The sequence below is a fragment of the Triturus cristatus genome, chromosome 4_2 (genome assembly GCF_964204655.1).
Source record: "Triturus cristatus chromosome 4_2, aTriCri1.1, whole genome shotgun sequence".
NCBI classification, from domain to species: Eukaryota; Metazoa; Chordata; class Amphibia; order Caudata; family Salamandridae; genus Triturus; species Triturus cristatus.
This window is the reverse complement of record NC_140586.1, coordinates 958,117,227-958,134,756: the sequence shown is the minus strand read 5'-3', so window position 1 is coordinate 958,134,756 and position 17,530 is coordinate 958,117,227. Positions and strand designations below refer to the sequence as shown.

At 49.4% G+C, this 17,530-nt stretch overlaps 1 protein-coding gene across 2 annotated transcripts in view; it reads left to right on the top strand.

The window, feature by feature from the left end:
- Positions 1–17,530, top strand: part of LOC146839113 (uncharacterized) — a 217,371-nt gene that overhangs the window by 47,926 nt on the left and 151,915 nt on the right. For both annotated transcript variants that reach the window (XM_085603105.1, XM_085603104.1), the window contains exons 4-5: positions 4,268–4,375; positions 16,214–16,285. In XM_085603105.1, coding sequence (XP_085459231.1) covers positions 4,268–4,375; positions 16,214–16,285 — 180 coding nt within the window. The remainder of the gene's footprint in view (positions 1–4,267; positions 4,376–16,213; positions 16,286–17,530) is intronic.

Here is a 17,530-nt window from a genome sequence, read left to right as displayed (position 1 = left end):
GTCCAGGTTCCCTGCTAATACGCGCTGTCACGACCCAATCACTAACCTCTGTGGTATCCTTCGCTAGGGGCCTACGTTATGCAGCCGCCAAAATCTTGCACATTCCACGCTGTCACATGTGGCATTGAACATGTAGCCGGCCTGCTTCTCTGGTGCCCGTGCGATGTGTGCTTTCATTGCATACTCCCCTGCAGCAGTCTTGGGGCCCCTCTCTTCCACTGTCCTGGTCCGACCTCCTCTTGGGCTATCTCCACACTTGGCTGAGGGAAGCGGATCCCAAGCAGGGCGTTTCCCCACTCTGTTGTGCTCCACGGCGATCGGGCCCCCTCGTCACGTTGTGCTTCTGCCGTCTGTCACCAGGCGAAAAATCTCTCTCCTTTGCTCCTCACATGCGGCTGCCCGAGCGCCGTCGCCTCCTACCTTCGTTCTCTGGTGAGGCGCGGTGCAGCTCAGTCTGTCTGTGCGGTCACGCGCTGCGACTTCCCTACGTCTGCACCGCTGAAGCCTCATCTGACGCGCGACCCACCGGCATGTGTACCTTCGCCAGGATGCGTCCTCAACTCAACTCAGCTCACTCTGTTTTGGAGTTAGGCTTCGGGGCTCCACAGCGCTGCCCGCTCCAGGCTCGACCCTGCCTCCGAACACTCCCCTTTGCTCAGTCGGGGTCCGTGCCGCCATTTTGGGCCACTCCACTCGGCGACTATCGAGGTATTTTCCGGTGGTTCCCGCAGCGCCACTGGTTCCGCAGCTCGTCTGTGTGCTAACGCTATTTCCCCCTGACGATCAGGGTTCCTTGGCAAAACAGGAACGCAGGGTGCCGCTCGGCGGGCGGACGGGAGCGGGGAGACGAACGGGACATGTCTTACCCGCTCGCCATCTTGGCCACGCCCCCCAAACTGCTTTATTTAAAAGCAGTCCCAGATATGATGGTCTGCTGACACCAGCAAACCATCATCCCTGGGAGTGCTACCCATTCCCAATGGTGTCCCAAATTGCGACAGCCTCATTAATATTCACGAGGCATGCAATTTGCGACCACATTGGGAATTGCATACAGTGTCTCAGACACTGTTGTACATTGGATTTTGCAACTCGCAATTTGCGACTTGCAAATTCCAATGGTCGTACGTCTGGCCCTAGTACAATAATGTATTTGTTATAAATAAATATTTAAAAAACTATTAAACAATTTTCCAAAATGGATATAACATGTACAAAATTGTTTAAAAATGTATATGTAGTAAAAGTACAAATCTATTGTTAATACTACTAGTTATTAGGATATATATTATATACATGCTTACTAAATGTTTATTGAATGTTCAACATATTTGTTCAAAAATATTATTTCAACATATGAAAAATATATTACAATATTAAATGTACATATAAAATGTTATTTGAAGAATTACCAGGAAACATGTTAAATATTGAAATATATATATTAAATGGAAAGCAATAAAAAGTGCACTTACAACCTGTGTACAAAATAATCACAATATAGCTATGTGTAAAATTGTCATGCATATGTATTAAAATCTGTTAAAAAATGTCTATATATATATATATATATATATATATATATATATATATTACCTACTGGCGGTCGCCAGTAGGTAGTTATAGTTAGGACCACGTTTCCATAGGAAATCCGCAACATTCTATTTTGAATAACTTTTGCGCCGGTCGACGAATCCTCGCGAATTTTTCAAAATAGGTGGGGCGCTACGCTCCGCTCCTACCCTGAAAGTCTCGGGGGGATTCGTCAAGCGGGGGCTGTGATAAAAGGGGGGTCCCAAAACGCGTTTTACCCATGCATTTTTCCATAGGACCTTTAGACACAGCTACAGCCCGAACGGCTGAACAGAATTACTTGAAATTTGGCAGAGAGGTAGTCCTCAGGTCAAGGAAGTGCCTTTTGTAGGTTTGGTGTAAATCTGTTCAGTAGATTCTGAGAAAATAGCCTTTAAATCAATATATATATCTGAGCCAGCTTACGGTGCGCTTACGGTGCGCTTACCGTACGCGTACGGTGACGTGCGCGAGCGCGATTCTGATTGGCTCTTAGATCTTAGTACACATTCGAATCGGCCGAAACCAGGAAGCGGCGGCCGCCATTTTCTCTCTCGCACTCTGAGTGGGGCAGCATAAATGAAGCCCAAAAATGTGTAAAGGGGCAGTATATTGAGATAATAATCACCCAGCAGTGATATACGAGCCCCCAAACAACCCCCAAGGCCAAAAATTTTTTTATTTTTTTTTCGAAAAATCGCCGATTACGCTTACCGTACGCGTACGGTAAAAATTTGTTTTAAAAAAAATAATTATCCACACTCTCCCCACCCCATGTGCAAATGGTGCCCGAATTGCACCATTTGTGCATGGCATATTAAACAAATGAAAATAATAAACAAAACATTTCACAACGATGCGCATAATATGTCCCCCATGTGCGCACGGTGCGCGAAGCGCATCGTGCGTACATGGCCCATCCCGCATAATGTGGGCACGCGGTGCGTGCATGGCACTAACTGCGTAAAGTGGCACGGAACGAACTGCGTTAACTGGGCGCGCACGCCACGAAAGTAAGTTAGCATTTAAAAAACCGTACAAATTCACTGAAAAAACCATAGGTTTCACACACGTTATAGTTAGGAATTAGCATTTAAAAAACCTTGCAAATTCACTGAAAAAACCATGGGTTTCACACATGTTATAGTTAGCTGTACATTTTACTGATAAAAAACCAATGAAATTCCCCCGTTATAGTTACTGTAGGCAACTATAACTCACGCGACCGTAATCCTCTGCTGATGACATATGTGTCTTTATGAAAAAAAAATATTTGTAATATATGTATAGCTAAAATTTAATGGAAGAAGACATGGGCAAATAAGTGTCTAAATACAGTATTAGCATCAGCAGAGGATTACGGTCGCGTGAGTTATAGTTGCCTACAGTAACTATAACGGGGGAATTTCATTGGTTTTTTATCAGTAAAATGTACAGCTAACTATAACATGTGTGAAACCCATGGTTTTTTCAGTGAATTTGCAAGGTTTTTTAAATGCTAATTCCTAACTATAACGTGTGTGAAACCTATGGTTTTTTCAGTGAATATATATATATATATATATATATATATATATATATATATATATATATATATGACAATAATTTTAACAGTGATATTAAAAACAAACACTAAAAAAAGATATTCTTATCTAAGATACTCCTGTCGACTATATTTTTGATATCACATATTCTTGTAACATTATTCTGGTAAGACAAACTCAATATGTGGTTAAAACTCTTGGAGGTGTACAAAGGGACGAGTTCCTATTGAATGTCCTTATTTCTTCTGATTTTAAATGTATACAGAGGAGGGTGCCTATTACATGTATGAATGCCTTCTGTGATCATGAGGCTGCAACAGAGGAATCTTCATGATTGTCTTATTGTATGTCTGAATGCCTTTGGTTACCAAAGGTCTACTGAGGTGATTTATCACCAACTCAAGATCACTTAATTGTATAGAAGTGGTGTGAAACTAAAGATACCACTTTAAAGAAGTAGAGTGAGTAAAGGCATAGGGTCTTATTTCGAAGTTGGATGGACTCCTTTGCGGATATGGGCCTGGCCAACCTCCGATCAGCTGTCCCTACTGCTGAATTTTGATGCGACCGCACATGGTGCGATTGCAAACTCCCTTTTCTGTATGGAAGCTTGAGCTGCGGTCGGAAACTGGCCACAGTACAAGCTCACATACAGAAAAGGGAGTTTGTGTTCATCCCTGCACTGCCTGGCAGGCACCTCAAGGTGGCTGCCATGCGGTGCAGGGATGAACGGGGGGCACTGGCCCCCAACCGGACCCGCAGCTGAAGGGGGCCCTGCTAGTGGCCCCCAAAGTCGCTTTCCGACAGGGTTTCCATGTCAGAAAACCCAGCAGGGCAACCCTGGGGAAACTGACATCTTAATCCGGACGGTGTAAAATGCCGTCCATGGAGATTACATGCCGGTTCCAACTGGCAGACAGGCTCCTTGAGCCCGTCAGCAGCCAGCCGGAAAGTCCAGCCAGTTTCAAAACCGACAACCTCCATTGTAATGAGGCTGTCGGTTTTAAAACCACTATGAGGTACAGATAGCCTCCGATTGCAGTTAGGATGCTTTCCGAGCCTCATCGAAATGAGGCCCATAGTGTAAGGGTATCAAAGAAGAAATGACATTGTTTCCAGAAAATTTAAATCATATTATATTTATACACTAGGTGATTCCAGTACCAGGCATTGTGAATTATTCACCATAAAAAGAGAAAGAAATGTACAACTGAGCAGTGACCAGGAAACAGAGAAAAGAAAAGAAGGTCTTTGCAGAGGTAAGAATATTGGAAATATTAAAATACCTCTGTCTTTCTGAATCCTTTTAATGGGAAATTACCCACTGTAAGCCACTCTAATTTCTAAAGCAAAATTACAGAAATAATGTGAAATAGTGCACATCACCAGTAATGTTATAGTGCCACAGACGTCTGACTTTCAAGAAGAAGACTAAGGTCATTGTTCATAAAACTCTGCGATACTAGAGCTGGCTATCTGAGAGAGAGGATTTGTGACTATATCCCTTCCAGAAACCTACAGCCATCCTTCGATCGGTTGGCTAGAGTTCCCAAAATCTGCTGGGCTAAAACCGGTGGTAGGCCCTTTTCCTATCTTGGGCCAATCACCTAGAATAAACTTCTGGCTCTATGTACCATAGCTGAGCAATCCATATAAAAAATTAAAAACATGGCTTTTTCCACAAGCACAACAGGACAATCTGTGTTTTGTAGATAGCCTTGAATCCCGTGCCGGGCATTCGTTGGAGGATCTGTGCACTGTATAAATCTCATTATATCATCATCAAGAAGGCTTTGTTCTATTCAAAATTGTTGTGCCTCTGCAGGAAACTGGATTGTCAGACTATCGGGCCTTCAGCCTTGATGTAAGCAGAATACTAAGCTTACTTTTTGTAGCCTGAGTCAAGCAATTGCATTCCTCAAAGAAGAGTGCATTTGGCATAAGTAGTGTTGCACCAAAACAACATTAAAGTTAGTAAATAAGGAGGAGGAGCCTAGCGCGCAACCAAGATGGCCGCGTAGGTGCGAGGCTCCCGAGGACCTCCGCGACCTCCTGAATAAATCCTGGAAATATCCTGTCCTTGTTAAGGGGACTGTGTCGGGGAACCCGAGCTGAGGCATTACCCGTTTTTTGGGCTCGAATCGGACCCGGAACACCGGTGGGAACATCGACTGAAGGTTGCGGCCTTCTCCTCGCCGGCCCCCCGGATTGGAGTAGTGGCGCGATCCGGGGACAAGGTGAATAACAGCGGCGAGCGGGGCTGGGCGACTCGCGTGCCCCGCACTTTCACTTTCGCTTTTGCGCCCTCCTTGCTCTCTGGCGAGGTCGGGCTGCGGAGCGGGGTGCGGTGGTGTGGCCTTGTCCTGGTGCCCAGCTGACCCGCCGACGGTGGGTCGACCCGCAGCTTTGTGGTCGCCCCCTTGACACCCGTGATCTGGTGTGACGGCCCGTTTGGAGATCTTGGCACGACGGTGGAAGGGCCAGCATGGCCACCAAACAAGATGGCGACCGGGCGAAGGTGAAGACGACCCGCCGTGGTACGGCGCACCAGGCCAATAGTATGGACCGCTATACGCTCCAAAAGGGTTCTCCGGAGACAGCGCGGTCATCCCCGGTGGGCCCGACGGAGGCACCCGCCCATCCAGTGGATCTAACCCTCCGGGACGTCATGGGCGCCATCGCTGAACTGAAGGCCTCAGTGGACCAGCGTTTTGACACCTTGTCGCAAAAAATTGACTCGGTCCTGGTGGATGTGGGACTTGTGAGGGCGGACTTGTCAAAAACGAACGACCGAGTCGACTCCCTGACCCACACCACAACGAGCCTCACGACTGACGTGGTGGCCCTCCAGAAGGAGGTGCGCCGGCTTGGCCAGGCGAGCGCCCTGATGGACCGGCGACTGGAGGATTCCGAGGGTCGCGCCCGGAGGAATAATATCCGCATTATTGGTGTGCCGGAGGGACGTGAGGCGGAGGCGGCGGACCTCTTCGTGGAAGACTTGATCCTGACCCACCTCCAGCCCCGGGGGCTGAGTAAGTTTTTTGCGGTGGAACGTGCCCACCGGGTCCCCGGGGGCCGCCCTAAGACCGGTGCCCCGCCACGGCCCCTTATTGCCCGAATCTTTAATTTTCGGGACCGAGATGCCATCCTCCAGACCTCCAGGCAACAGGGACCGGTCAGGTTGGACAACATGGACGTAAACTTCTACCCAGACTTTACCCCGGCGGTCCAGAAGCAACGGCAGAGCTTTATTGGCGTCAAACGTCGCTTAAGGGACCTAAATCTTAAGTACTCAATGCTCTTCCCGGCAAAGCTGCGGGTGGAGGTGGATGGTCGCACGCACTTCTTCGACCGGCCCGAGGCGGCTGGGGACTGGTTGGACACCTTGCCTGGGGATCGGGGCCGGGGGGGTGGGGGGAGCGCGGCTGGCGAGGAGGGCCCGCTGGATCAGAATTGAGGGATGACTGTATTGCCTTGCTCGGGACATTGTTCCTTCACCACATACTGCCCCTGTAGGTTCCCCTCCCATGGAGGTCATGTGGGGCCTGCTGGGGGCTTCCCTCCTCCTCTGGGGGACTAGTTAGTATTTAGCTATGGGGCGACAGGCACACTGCACTTTGGGGGGGCTGTCTGGGCTCATGCAGGGGTGCAGGGAGGGGGGAGTTTTGTTGGGACCGGGGGGTGGGGGGGGTGTGTTGTTTGTTTGTACCGCAAGGCAATCCTGCAGCTGTTTTGTTGTCTTTAGACTGCTCGGTGGGGGACGACCGATTGTTTCGACGTATGATGGGGGGTAGGGACTTGACGGTGTTGTCATGGAATGTTAACGGTCTGGGGGATAGGATTAAGCGTGGTGTGGTCCTGCAGTATTTAAAACGTATTTCACCAGATGTTGTCTTTCTGCAAGAGACGCACCTTATAGGTAACACCTTTCATGCAATGAATCGGAGGGGATATCGTTTGGCGGCCCACTCTGGCTTCACCTCGGGCTCGCGGGGGGTGGGTATTATGGTTAGGAACTCGCTCCCGCTGGAGATTGATGAGGTGCACCACGATGAGAGGGGACGTTACACAGCTCTGGCGGGACGTATGGAGGGTAGAGTGTTCAGTTTTGTGTCGGTGTACGTCCCGCCTGGGCTACAGGCCACTACATTTGCGGACCTGGGGCGCCTCCTTCTGGAACTTCCGAGTGGCCTCTTGGTGGTGGGAGGGGACTTTAATGCGGTTGTTTCTGGATCTATGGATCGCCATCCCCCTAGGGACCTCCCCCGGGCACAGGCGTGGCTGCCTGGCCTTTTAGACACACTGGGCCTGGTGGATTGTTGGCGCCTAAAGCATCCCGTATTGCAACAATACACCTTCCACTCGGGGGCCCATGGTAGTCTCTCGCGGCTTGATTACATCCTTGTCCCAGCAGCCCATGCGGGGAGGGTGGGAGAGGTGCGCCATCTGGCACGGGGTATTTCAGACCACTCCCCATTGTTGTTGCATTTCGATGTCATCCCGAGGGGGGATGGCAGGGTGGCCCCGATTAACGCCTGGTATCTGCGCGACCCCACCATTCGTGCCGACTTGATCACATCCTTGCAGCGCTATTTTGAGGAGAATGTGGGGTCGGTCCCATCTGCCCTCTCCCTATGGGAGGCTTTCAAAGTGGTTCTTAGAGGGGAGGCCCTCTCCTTTATTGCCAACGCCCGGCGGCGCGAGCGGGAGGAGGTGACCCGGGTGGAGGCCGAGATTGCGGAATTGGAGGGTGACCTGGGGAACGGGGTAACGGACGCCAAGTTACATGTTCTGCAGTTAAAGCAGGCGGCCTACCGGGCCCTCGTCACGGAGGCGGCCAGGGGCCTTGGTAGAGAGCAGCAGGGGCGCTTGTACGATGTGGGTGATAAGGCCGGTAAATTGATTGCGTGGTTGGATAAGAGAGAGAGAGCGAGCCGCGTGGTGCCTTTGATTGAGAGCGTGGATGGTGCGTGTGCCACGGAGCCGGAAGCCATTGTCTCCTGTTTCGCGGATTATTTCCGCGGAGTCTACTCCCCTGTTTCTCCCTGTTCGGAGGCGGACTCCTGTGCCCTGCTTCGGGATATTGCACTCCCCTCCCTTACGGCGGAAGACAGAGACTCGCTGGACGTTCCTCCCACCTCGGACGAAATTGCCTCAGCTATTCGCTCGATTTCATCTGGCAAGGCCATGGGCCCCAATGGCATTCCCATTGAGCTATATAAGCTACGCCCGGATGTGCTGGCGCCCCACCTGCGTGCGATGTTCCTCGCGGCTCACTCGCAGGGCTCCCTCCCGCCGGACCAGCGTCTGGCTACAATTGTGGTAATCCATAAGGAGGGAAAGCCCCGTGAACGGGTCACATCCTATCGGCCGATTTCGCTTTTGAACGCGGAGCCCAAAATCCTCGCCAAGGTGTTGGCTAACCGGTTGGTTGGCGTGGTGGGCGATTTGGTCCACCAAGACCAATCGGGCTTTATCCCGCACCGCAACACGGCGCTTAATCTACGGCGCTTGCACGGCGTGCTTGCGCGTGTTCCATTTGTGCGGGAGCCAGCCATCTTGGCGTCCTTGGACGCCACCATGGCGTTTGATACGCTCGAATGGCCATATCTCTGGGCGATGCTCGCGAAGTTTGGGTTCGGCCCGGGTTTCATCAGCTGGGTCAAATTACTATATTCGGGCCCAATGGCGCAGGTGGTGGTGAACGGGCGTGTGTCGACCCCGTTCGCGCTGGGACGGGGCACGCGACAGGGTTGTCCCCTGTCGCCTCTTCTGTTCGCCCTGGCCCTGGAGCCCCTGGCGGAGTGGCTGCGGTGGCACCCTTCCATCCGTGGTCTCCGCTGGACCTCCGAGCACGAGGACCGTGTGTCCCTCTACGCGGACGATATCCTTTTGTATCTCGCCTCCCCGCGCAAGTCCCTGATCGTCCTAGTTGATGTGTTGCGCTCCTTCGGTCGCAACTCAGGCCTAGTCATTAACTGGGCGAAATCCTGTGTCTACGTACTTTCCGGGGAGGCTCCGGTCCTGCCGCGGGACTGCCCGATCCAGATTGCCTCCCAGGGTTTCCGGTACTTGGGTATATATATCACTCTTGACCCGGAGGCCCGCTATGAGCGGAATCTGCTGCCCCCTCTCCAGCGTTTGAAGGAGGATGTGGTGCGCTGGCGGCGTCTCCCGCTCTCGCCGCTCGGTCGAGCGGCCTTGTTTAAAATGATGTCCTTGCCGCGCTTCCTCTATGCCCTCCAGAACACTATGGACATGGTCCCGGCAAGCTACTTTCGTGAGGTGGAGGGCCTTCAGCGGCGCCTGTTCTGGGACGGGAGGCCGCGTATTGCTCTTGCTAAACTGACGCTCCCGTGGTACGATGGAGGGGTCGCCCTCCCGGACATTAAACGGTATTACTGGGCCTCCCAGCTAGCTGCAATTAATCATGGCCTTTACGGGCCCGCCCTGAACCCGGCATTCGAGATGGACAAGATGCTCCTTCCCGGTGGCGATTACAATCGAGCACTGTACTCTGGCGCGCCCGACTCCCGTCTGACGGGACCGACGCGTGTCATGGTGCGGGTTTGGCACGCGGCTAATGCAGCTATGGGGTGGAAGGACCGTTTGACCCGGGCGTCTCCACTGTATGCCTCCGAGAGGCTGGGCTCCCTGTGGACATCAAAGGGCTTCGAGAAGTGGGACACGATCGGAATCAGCACAGTGGGGGATCTCTGGACGAGGGGGGGATTCAAAACTTTTGAGACGCTGCAGGCGGAGTTCCAGCTGCAGGGCAGTGAGTACTTTCGGTACCTACAGGTCCGCCATGCGCTGGGCTCCGTCTTCCCGGATGTTGCATCCATTCCGGAGTCTTCCCCCCTGGAGGACAGAGTGCTGGATGGCCATGTCCCGGACAGCACGATCTCCCTCATATATAAGAAGCTGATTAATGATAGATCGTGCCTGTTAACTAGTTTACGCGAGGCTTGGGTGGCCGACGGGCTGGAGCTGGACGACGAGGATTGGATGTCCGCGGTGGCCTCTCCAAAAGAGGTGGCCATCCCGGCTCGCCTTCGTTTCGTCCAGCTCAAGATCCTTCACCGGGTCTACGTGACGGGGCCACGGCTTCTACGTATGGGTTTTGCCGTGGCCGGACTGTGTAAGCGTGGCTGTGGTGCGTTGGCGACTTTTATGCATATACTGTGGGAGTGCCCGAAGGTGGAGCGATTCTGGCGTGGTGTGCATGAGGTCCTGCGTGTGGTCACGCGTGTAGCGCTGCTGCCTGAAGCGAGGAGGTGCTTGTTGAATGTATGGGAACCGAATGACTATTCGGCTCCGCAGACGCGGTGGGTGACTCTGGGATACATGATAGCGAAACGTGATATTGCTCAATTGTGGGGATCCCAGAGGCCCCCTGCGGTGTCGGCCTGGAAAGAGCACATGGATTGGTGTATGTTCCGTGAAAAGGTGGTGTATGTGGCGAGGGGTAAGCCTGGGGCGTGGGTGAAAATCTGGGGCCCCTGGAACGCCTACCGTGGGGGCATTTGTGAGCCGCCACAGCTGCCGGCTGCCTCGCCTGCTCCGTCTCCCTAGCTGGACCCCCTTGCTTGGCCGCGGGCACGCGGCCCCCCAGTCCTTGATCTCCTCCCATCCCCCTCTCCAGATCTTTCCTGCCAATCTGGATCCCCCACTATGGAGCAAGTGTTGTCACCTTGAATCTTGGGTTGCCTTGCGGTTGTGGTTTTTGTTGTCGTTGTTAGTCTTTAAAATGAAACCGTACTCTGTGGCAGGACGCCGTGAGGCCTGCACCGTTGATTACTCCTGTGTTTCTACTGTGCACCGCTGAGAGACTTTTACTGTCTGTATGTACTATATTTGTGATGCTCTAGCGGCCGGCCGTGCGGTTGTAGGCCCATAACTGTAACCTTTTTATGGATGTAATAAACGGTTTCAAAAAAAAAAAAAAAAAAAAAAAAAAAGTTAGTAAATAAGCCCAAATTGATATCAAATTTGGTTCAACAGAAAACAATTTAATGGCTAAAATGTCAGAAGTAAATCTGATGTAGAGATCAGGCAATATTTAAAAAAAAAACATGGGTGTTTTGTATTCACTCTTAGTAGGTGTTAATTTAAACTCAATAAGTCAGCTGTGATTTTCAAAACTGCCGCTAGGAGACATGGCATTGAACTACAGTAATGCTCCCCACAGAAGAGGTGTTAGGAGATGATAGAGTTTCTGAGCATGATGTCCTTCCTCCCTTAGTTTCACTCACTCACAGCAATCTCCATGTTTACAAAGTAAACAATAAATGTAAATATCATGATCTTTTGAACTTGTAAAAAGTTTGTAACTTATGTGTTCGTTTTCCAAATGCTTCAAGAGAATACATTGTCTGCAACACTAGGCCAAACATACTTTTCCCCACTGCCCTTCAGGAGCACAGCTAAATGTCCAGTTTCAATTGGTCTTGCTCTGTCTCCTCCTACCTTTGTAACTGGGTGCTCCACCCACGTTTTCCCAGAAAGTAGATCCATAGCAGACACCCCCGTCAATCTCAGTCTTCTGATTCTGACACAGAGTAGGTTTTGAGAGTCAAAGATTCATTGAGAAGTACTTCTTGGTCCTTCTCCAAGTAAACGTGGATCAGACAGCTTTCTGAAGTCTTCTCAGCTCCAAGCACCACTTCGATTTAAGATAGGTGTGTAGCACTGGATGTAAAGCGAACCCAGCAGGGATGGGTAGAATTCCTAGTGTGAGTCAAGTCATACTTCCTGCACATTCCCCTTCTCTAATTTGCATTCCTGTGGTGCAGTCCGTGGTTCCCAAGCCTGCTTTTATAGCCACACTAATGCCAGAATGCTTTGATCCCCAGCTCGGCAAGGTGGAAGAACAAACCCTTGTCTAAGTCTCTCCCTCTCCCTTTCTCTCCCTCTCTCTTTCTCGCTCTCCTCCACCCCCCAACCCCTTCTGGTTCCTCTTAGTTAAAATCTACAAAACCACCTCTTATTGATCCCTGAATTCCATCTGCTGTGGTATCGGGCTGTCTGCAGTCTGTGTGAGCTGTGAACTTCAAAGGAGGCCAGGACTGTAACTTCTTTTTGTCCCATAGTTGCAAACATAAATGCAATGACAAGCAAGATGCTCTTTGGGACATCTGAGGTATCATCAGACTGAATTTCCTTTGACTGGTTTCTTGACTCAGAAAGCAATGGCCAGCTGGCATGCCTGTGTCTCAACAGAACTCGTATTAGCCCTAAGTGAGGTAGAGGTCAAGATACTTTGTGAAAGTCTCCACTCTACCAGGCTGTGATTGTACGTGGAATATAGCAACCACCAACATACAAAATAAAAATCCATATTGTTGGTTTAAAGTTTGATTCACCATTCAGTCACAGACCTTTGTGTACAGAGGAAAACAATAAAAGCAGCACATTTTAAAAATAAAGACAGAAAATACAGCTACAGTAGAGGTAAATAGGAATGAAGAAACCTTTCTTTAGGTGTGATTTGGGGGAGCCGGGCAGTGGATACATTCATTGATTCAGGTTACAAGTGCTTTCATGTTGATGCAAACATCATTTTGTTTTTATAACACATTTTACTAGATTTAATACTGACCTAGACATTGGCAGTGGAATCCACCATTGTACAAACATATCTGTCGCTGAAGTCCCTTGTTCTCCCCGCCTCGAGCCACTGGTAGGTATAGGCACTCAAGCATTAATAACTCTGGTCCCCTCCACCCAACTAGTGTGGTTTCCTCATCCCCAGATATCCTGACTTCTTCAATGAAAGGGGATCCTGCCCAGGTTGCCCACTTGCCAACATCTTCACGTCTGAAGACCCAAAGAAGAGCCTCTGGCTTCTTTTTTAGAAAGACTAGCAGGTTGCTGACCCTGCACTATCTGACGCTTCTATCAAATTACAATCCCCACTTGTCCAGATTTGCCCTGATTATATTCTGTAAGACTGAGCCCGGACATGAGTGTGGCCCACATTCTTTCTTCACCAGAACAGACTTTCACAGGTCACAGGGATGTCCTGTCGGAATGTTCTAGAGTCATATGCTAGAGATCGCAACATCCTGTCTCTGATTGGGGGCATAGAATGAGTGAACACAGCTGGTGGAGTTTCACACATTTTACCATCTGCCTGTCATGGTACTGACATGTTCAGCATTCCTTCTTGTTGCCTTTTCTGTTGGCCAAATTGTCTGTGAGAACTGTGGACTTGTTCTGCCGTCAGCCACCTCTGTACATACGCTCCTTGAGTAACTTTGTTAACTTTGGTACAAGCTAGAGCAGTGAGGCGCAGTTAGGCGGGACCGATATGGAAGGGGTTGGGTGAACCAGTAGACCTTCCTTCCATGTTCATTCTTGTAGCGCTTGGAGGGAGTGCCCTTTACTTGGGAGGGTGAGTGACACCTGTTCTCTACAGACATTGATTGGGTTAACTTGATATATGAGGCCCTTGTGTTTTTGACAGCAGTTTAGCAGGGGTTGGAGGACTAGCAGGGGTTGGACTACCCATGTTCTTGATTCTGACAATCAGAGGATTCTGCAGGTAAACGCACAGTTAGTATGTGTGCTTCAAACTGGTGTGTGGGTACCCATGACCATTTCTGCTAAATCCACCAGCCAATGCTTCCCCTACAGAAAATCCATATTGACTATTGATTCTTATAATTTTTTTCTAAATAGTTCAACACTGTGGAAAAGTTTCCCTGCCTTTTTCCAACCCCAAATTATTGTATTAAACAGGATTTTGACTCAATGTAGGTTTAATAAAGTGTACAATAATGCAGCCTATCTTGTAACATTTCACTGCACAAACTACCATTGTTTTAAATAAAAGTGTACTAGAACGTATGTTTTTAATGAAAACGCAACACATGTAGGCCTCACTTTTACCAGGCAAGCTACAGACTTATTTATGTAAGGTTTGATGTACTACTTTAATGTCAAAGAACACTTTACATTTCAGTGCTGAGGCCGTGGCTGCTTCTCAGCTCATGTGATAGATTTTGCTGCAGTTAAGGGTGGCGAAAGCTTTCACTAGAGGCTGTCTGTACAGACTCAGACAGCTAATTTTATAAAATGTCCATATGCCTTAGTGGTTACCTCTGCCTAGGTAAAGGCACATGCAGGGAGGATCTATTGTGCAGTTCCTTGCAGCCCAATTATTCCAAAACACAAGCTACCAACATGCATAAAACAAAGCTGTTAAAAAATTAATTTCCCACACGCGATCCATCGCTGAAAACAGATCAAATTGAACCACCCTCCATGTCATTTTCTTTGCTATGATAATCCAGATCATGGGCACTTCATTGAATCAGGACTGGCATTTGTCTGTTCCATGCTTAATTGGGCGCCTAGCACCATGACTTCATGTGTTAGCAGTTTTCATCGGTTCCTGTGGCCGATCCCAAGTCGATGTGGACACAATCCCTCTTCTGTCACACTCTAGAGTGGGTGGTGCTGTGTCCTGCTCCCTTCTGTCCTGTCTCTGGAGGATGGGTGCGGGGTCCTGCTCCCTTTTGTCCTGTCTATACAGGGTGGGGTGCTGTGTCCTGCTCCCTTCTGTTCTCTCTCAGCAGAGCGAGCAGGCCGCCGGGACCTGCTCATAAACCTGCCACAGTCCACAAACTCGATAACCCCTCTCGTACCATGTTCTTCATTGTGCTTTTAGAAGCATGATTGTGTAGATTCCGCAGGTTATCTCTTGCCTCCAGGAGCTACACGGAGGGACTCTACATTCTGTTGCTGCATTCATCCATCAGTAAACATCGTTTACCATGAAAACCTTTCCCAGCAGGGAATTACAATGCGGTCGTTACAGTGAACGCGTTGTAACCACGCTTTACATTATTCCGCAAGTCGGAACAACGACTTGCGGAGGGGGCAGAAGGTGTTGGCTTTAAAATCCAACACCTTCCCCACTGTTGCACATACTGGGATTGGAATAGTAAATTATACTATTCCAACATCCAGCGTCCCCCCCCCCCCCTTCTGCATGTCGTTGATTCGAATTGCAGGGTAATGGTATAAGTGGTAACAACTTGGTCGTTGTAACAACCGCATTGTAATTCCCTGCGGGGAAAAAGCATGCGTTAAAAAGCTGTATATTCCCATCCATGCATTATGCCCTTGTCTCCCAGAGCCATTAAGGATCTGGAGTCTTTTAAACGTCAGTTGAAGACTTGGCTTTATAATGAAGTGTTTTAACTCTCCCTTGTAGATCTTGTCGCCTTATCGACCCGTAGCACTGGGACACTCCATCGAGAATCTGTGCACTTAATGGTTTTTGATTTGATTTGATACAGAGGAGATACTGATAACCTGTCGGCATCTTTGGTTTCTGCATGACTCTCCTTTAACATCAGCATGTCCTAATGTTCCTGGGGCCAGATGAACGACTCGCAAAAGCCAATGTATAACCGTGTCAGAGACACTGTTGGCGATTCCCAATGGGGTTGCAAAATGCGAGGCTCATGAATATTAATGAGCCACTCGCAATTTGCGACCCCATTGGGAATGGCTGGCCCTCTCAGTGATGTTGGCCTGCTGGGCTCAGCAGACCTCCATGTCTTGGACTACTTTTCAATAAAGCAGTTTTTTTTAAATGCAGCCCGTTTTCCTTAAAGGAAAATGGGCTGCATATATAAAAAAAAATAAAGAATAGTTATCGTTTCATTATTTAAGGGTTGGTAGTGGTCCCTGGGACCATTGCCTGCCCCTCAAAAATGTTTTTCCCTTCATTCGCAAAGGGGAAGATGTCCCCTGGGGAGCCCTTCCCATTTGCGACTGCAATACCACCCTCTTGAAGAGGGCAGTAAATTACAAGTATCATACATGGCTTGTGGGTCTCTATTAGGAAGGGAACACCCCTTCCTAATAGCGTGTTGCAGAACACTATTTTGCCAATCGCAATTTTTTGCTACTGGCAAAAACTGGTCGTACATCTCGCCCTTGATCTCTTAGAAAGAATAGTATTGGTGTAAAATTGTATGTTTGTAATTCTTGAAACACAGTTTGTATAAACCTGTATCTGTCGATAACATGTTCTACCTGATTTTCTTTTCGTAATACTGCTATTTGATTGAGGAAATTAGAAGAGCCAGCACCAACTTTTATTGATCATCTTGGTGCGGAAATAGAAGAAAGCAGAGCCGGCCCTGACATGGGTAAGTCCTAATTTGTTGTATGTCTTGTGTTGGACAATGTGCAGTTCTTTCAAAGTGACCCCCTTTTGGGTGGTCACCCTCAGTTTTAAATTTTTGGGAGACTCACTCGCTGGTAACCTTGAACTCTAACCCTGGGACACCACCATCCAGTACATTCTGAGGCCTAGGTTACCTCAACATTGGCTTAAAACCTGATTTGCACTTTTTTTTAAAAACAGATTTTATTTGACAAAATATCACATATGACGCAGATCTCTGTACTCCAGAGACAACTGCCGCATGTAAAATACAAAAATTGAATTTGACATTTTTTTAAATAAAAATGCAGGAGAATATGAAAGGCAATACAAGTAAAATCAAACCCTCAGAACACCCAACCCCCCCACCCCCTTGCGCACTGTCCTCCTTATTCTAGAACAACTTTTCACTGACTCGAACTGACATTGATCAACATAAGAATCCATCCTCAACGAAACAATTTCCTGCCTAGGAATTTCAGGCAGATCACAGGTAGATACAAAGAACAGGGGAAACTAGCAGTAGGGGATATGGAAATCACACTGGGTCTCGGCTCCGGGCCCCCCGTGGCGGCTCAAGCTCCAGGCCTTGGTAGTCCGCCCAGCGCCTCCAGATCTTGTAGTGCTTCCGGGGACACCCCCTGGCCTCAAATATCGCGCTCTCCAAGCCCATACAAACAGCCATGCCGTTTTTCCAGGCCGAGACCGAGGGGGCAGCTGCCGCCTTCCAGGCTCTAGCTATGTCCCTCTTCGCCAGAGTGAAACCCGGGAGCATGAGATGACACTTATAAACATTGCCCCCGATCCCTTCCATCACATGTAGGAGGACTAGCTTCGGCGAATTAGGGAGCTCCCACCCCAGCACTTCAGAGAGACAGGCCAGCACCCCCCTCCAGAATCTTGCTAGTGCAGTGCAATGCCATACAGTGTGCAGCAGGGTCCCATCCCCCTGCTCGCATTGGAGACACACCGGGGAAGCCACCAAGCCCGCCCTCCACAGCCTGACCCTGGTATAATAAACTCGATGGAGGTATTTAAATTGAATAAGCCACAGGCTCATTGCAATAGCCGCCCCTCGCGGAGAAGCCAGAGCCTCTGTCCAGTCCTCCTCTTCCATCTGACCCACATCACCCTCCCAGGCCTCCCTTAAACCCTGCAGCGAAGGGGAACAGTGTGTAACTACGGATTGGTCGATTTTTTTTAAAACTTATGGTCAAGGAGGTCCCCC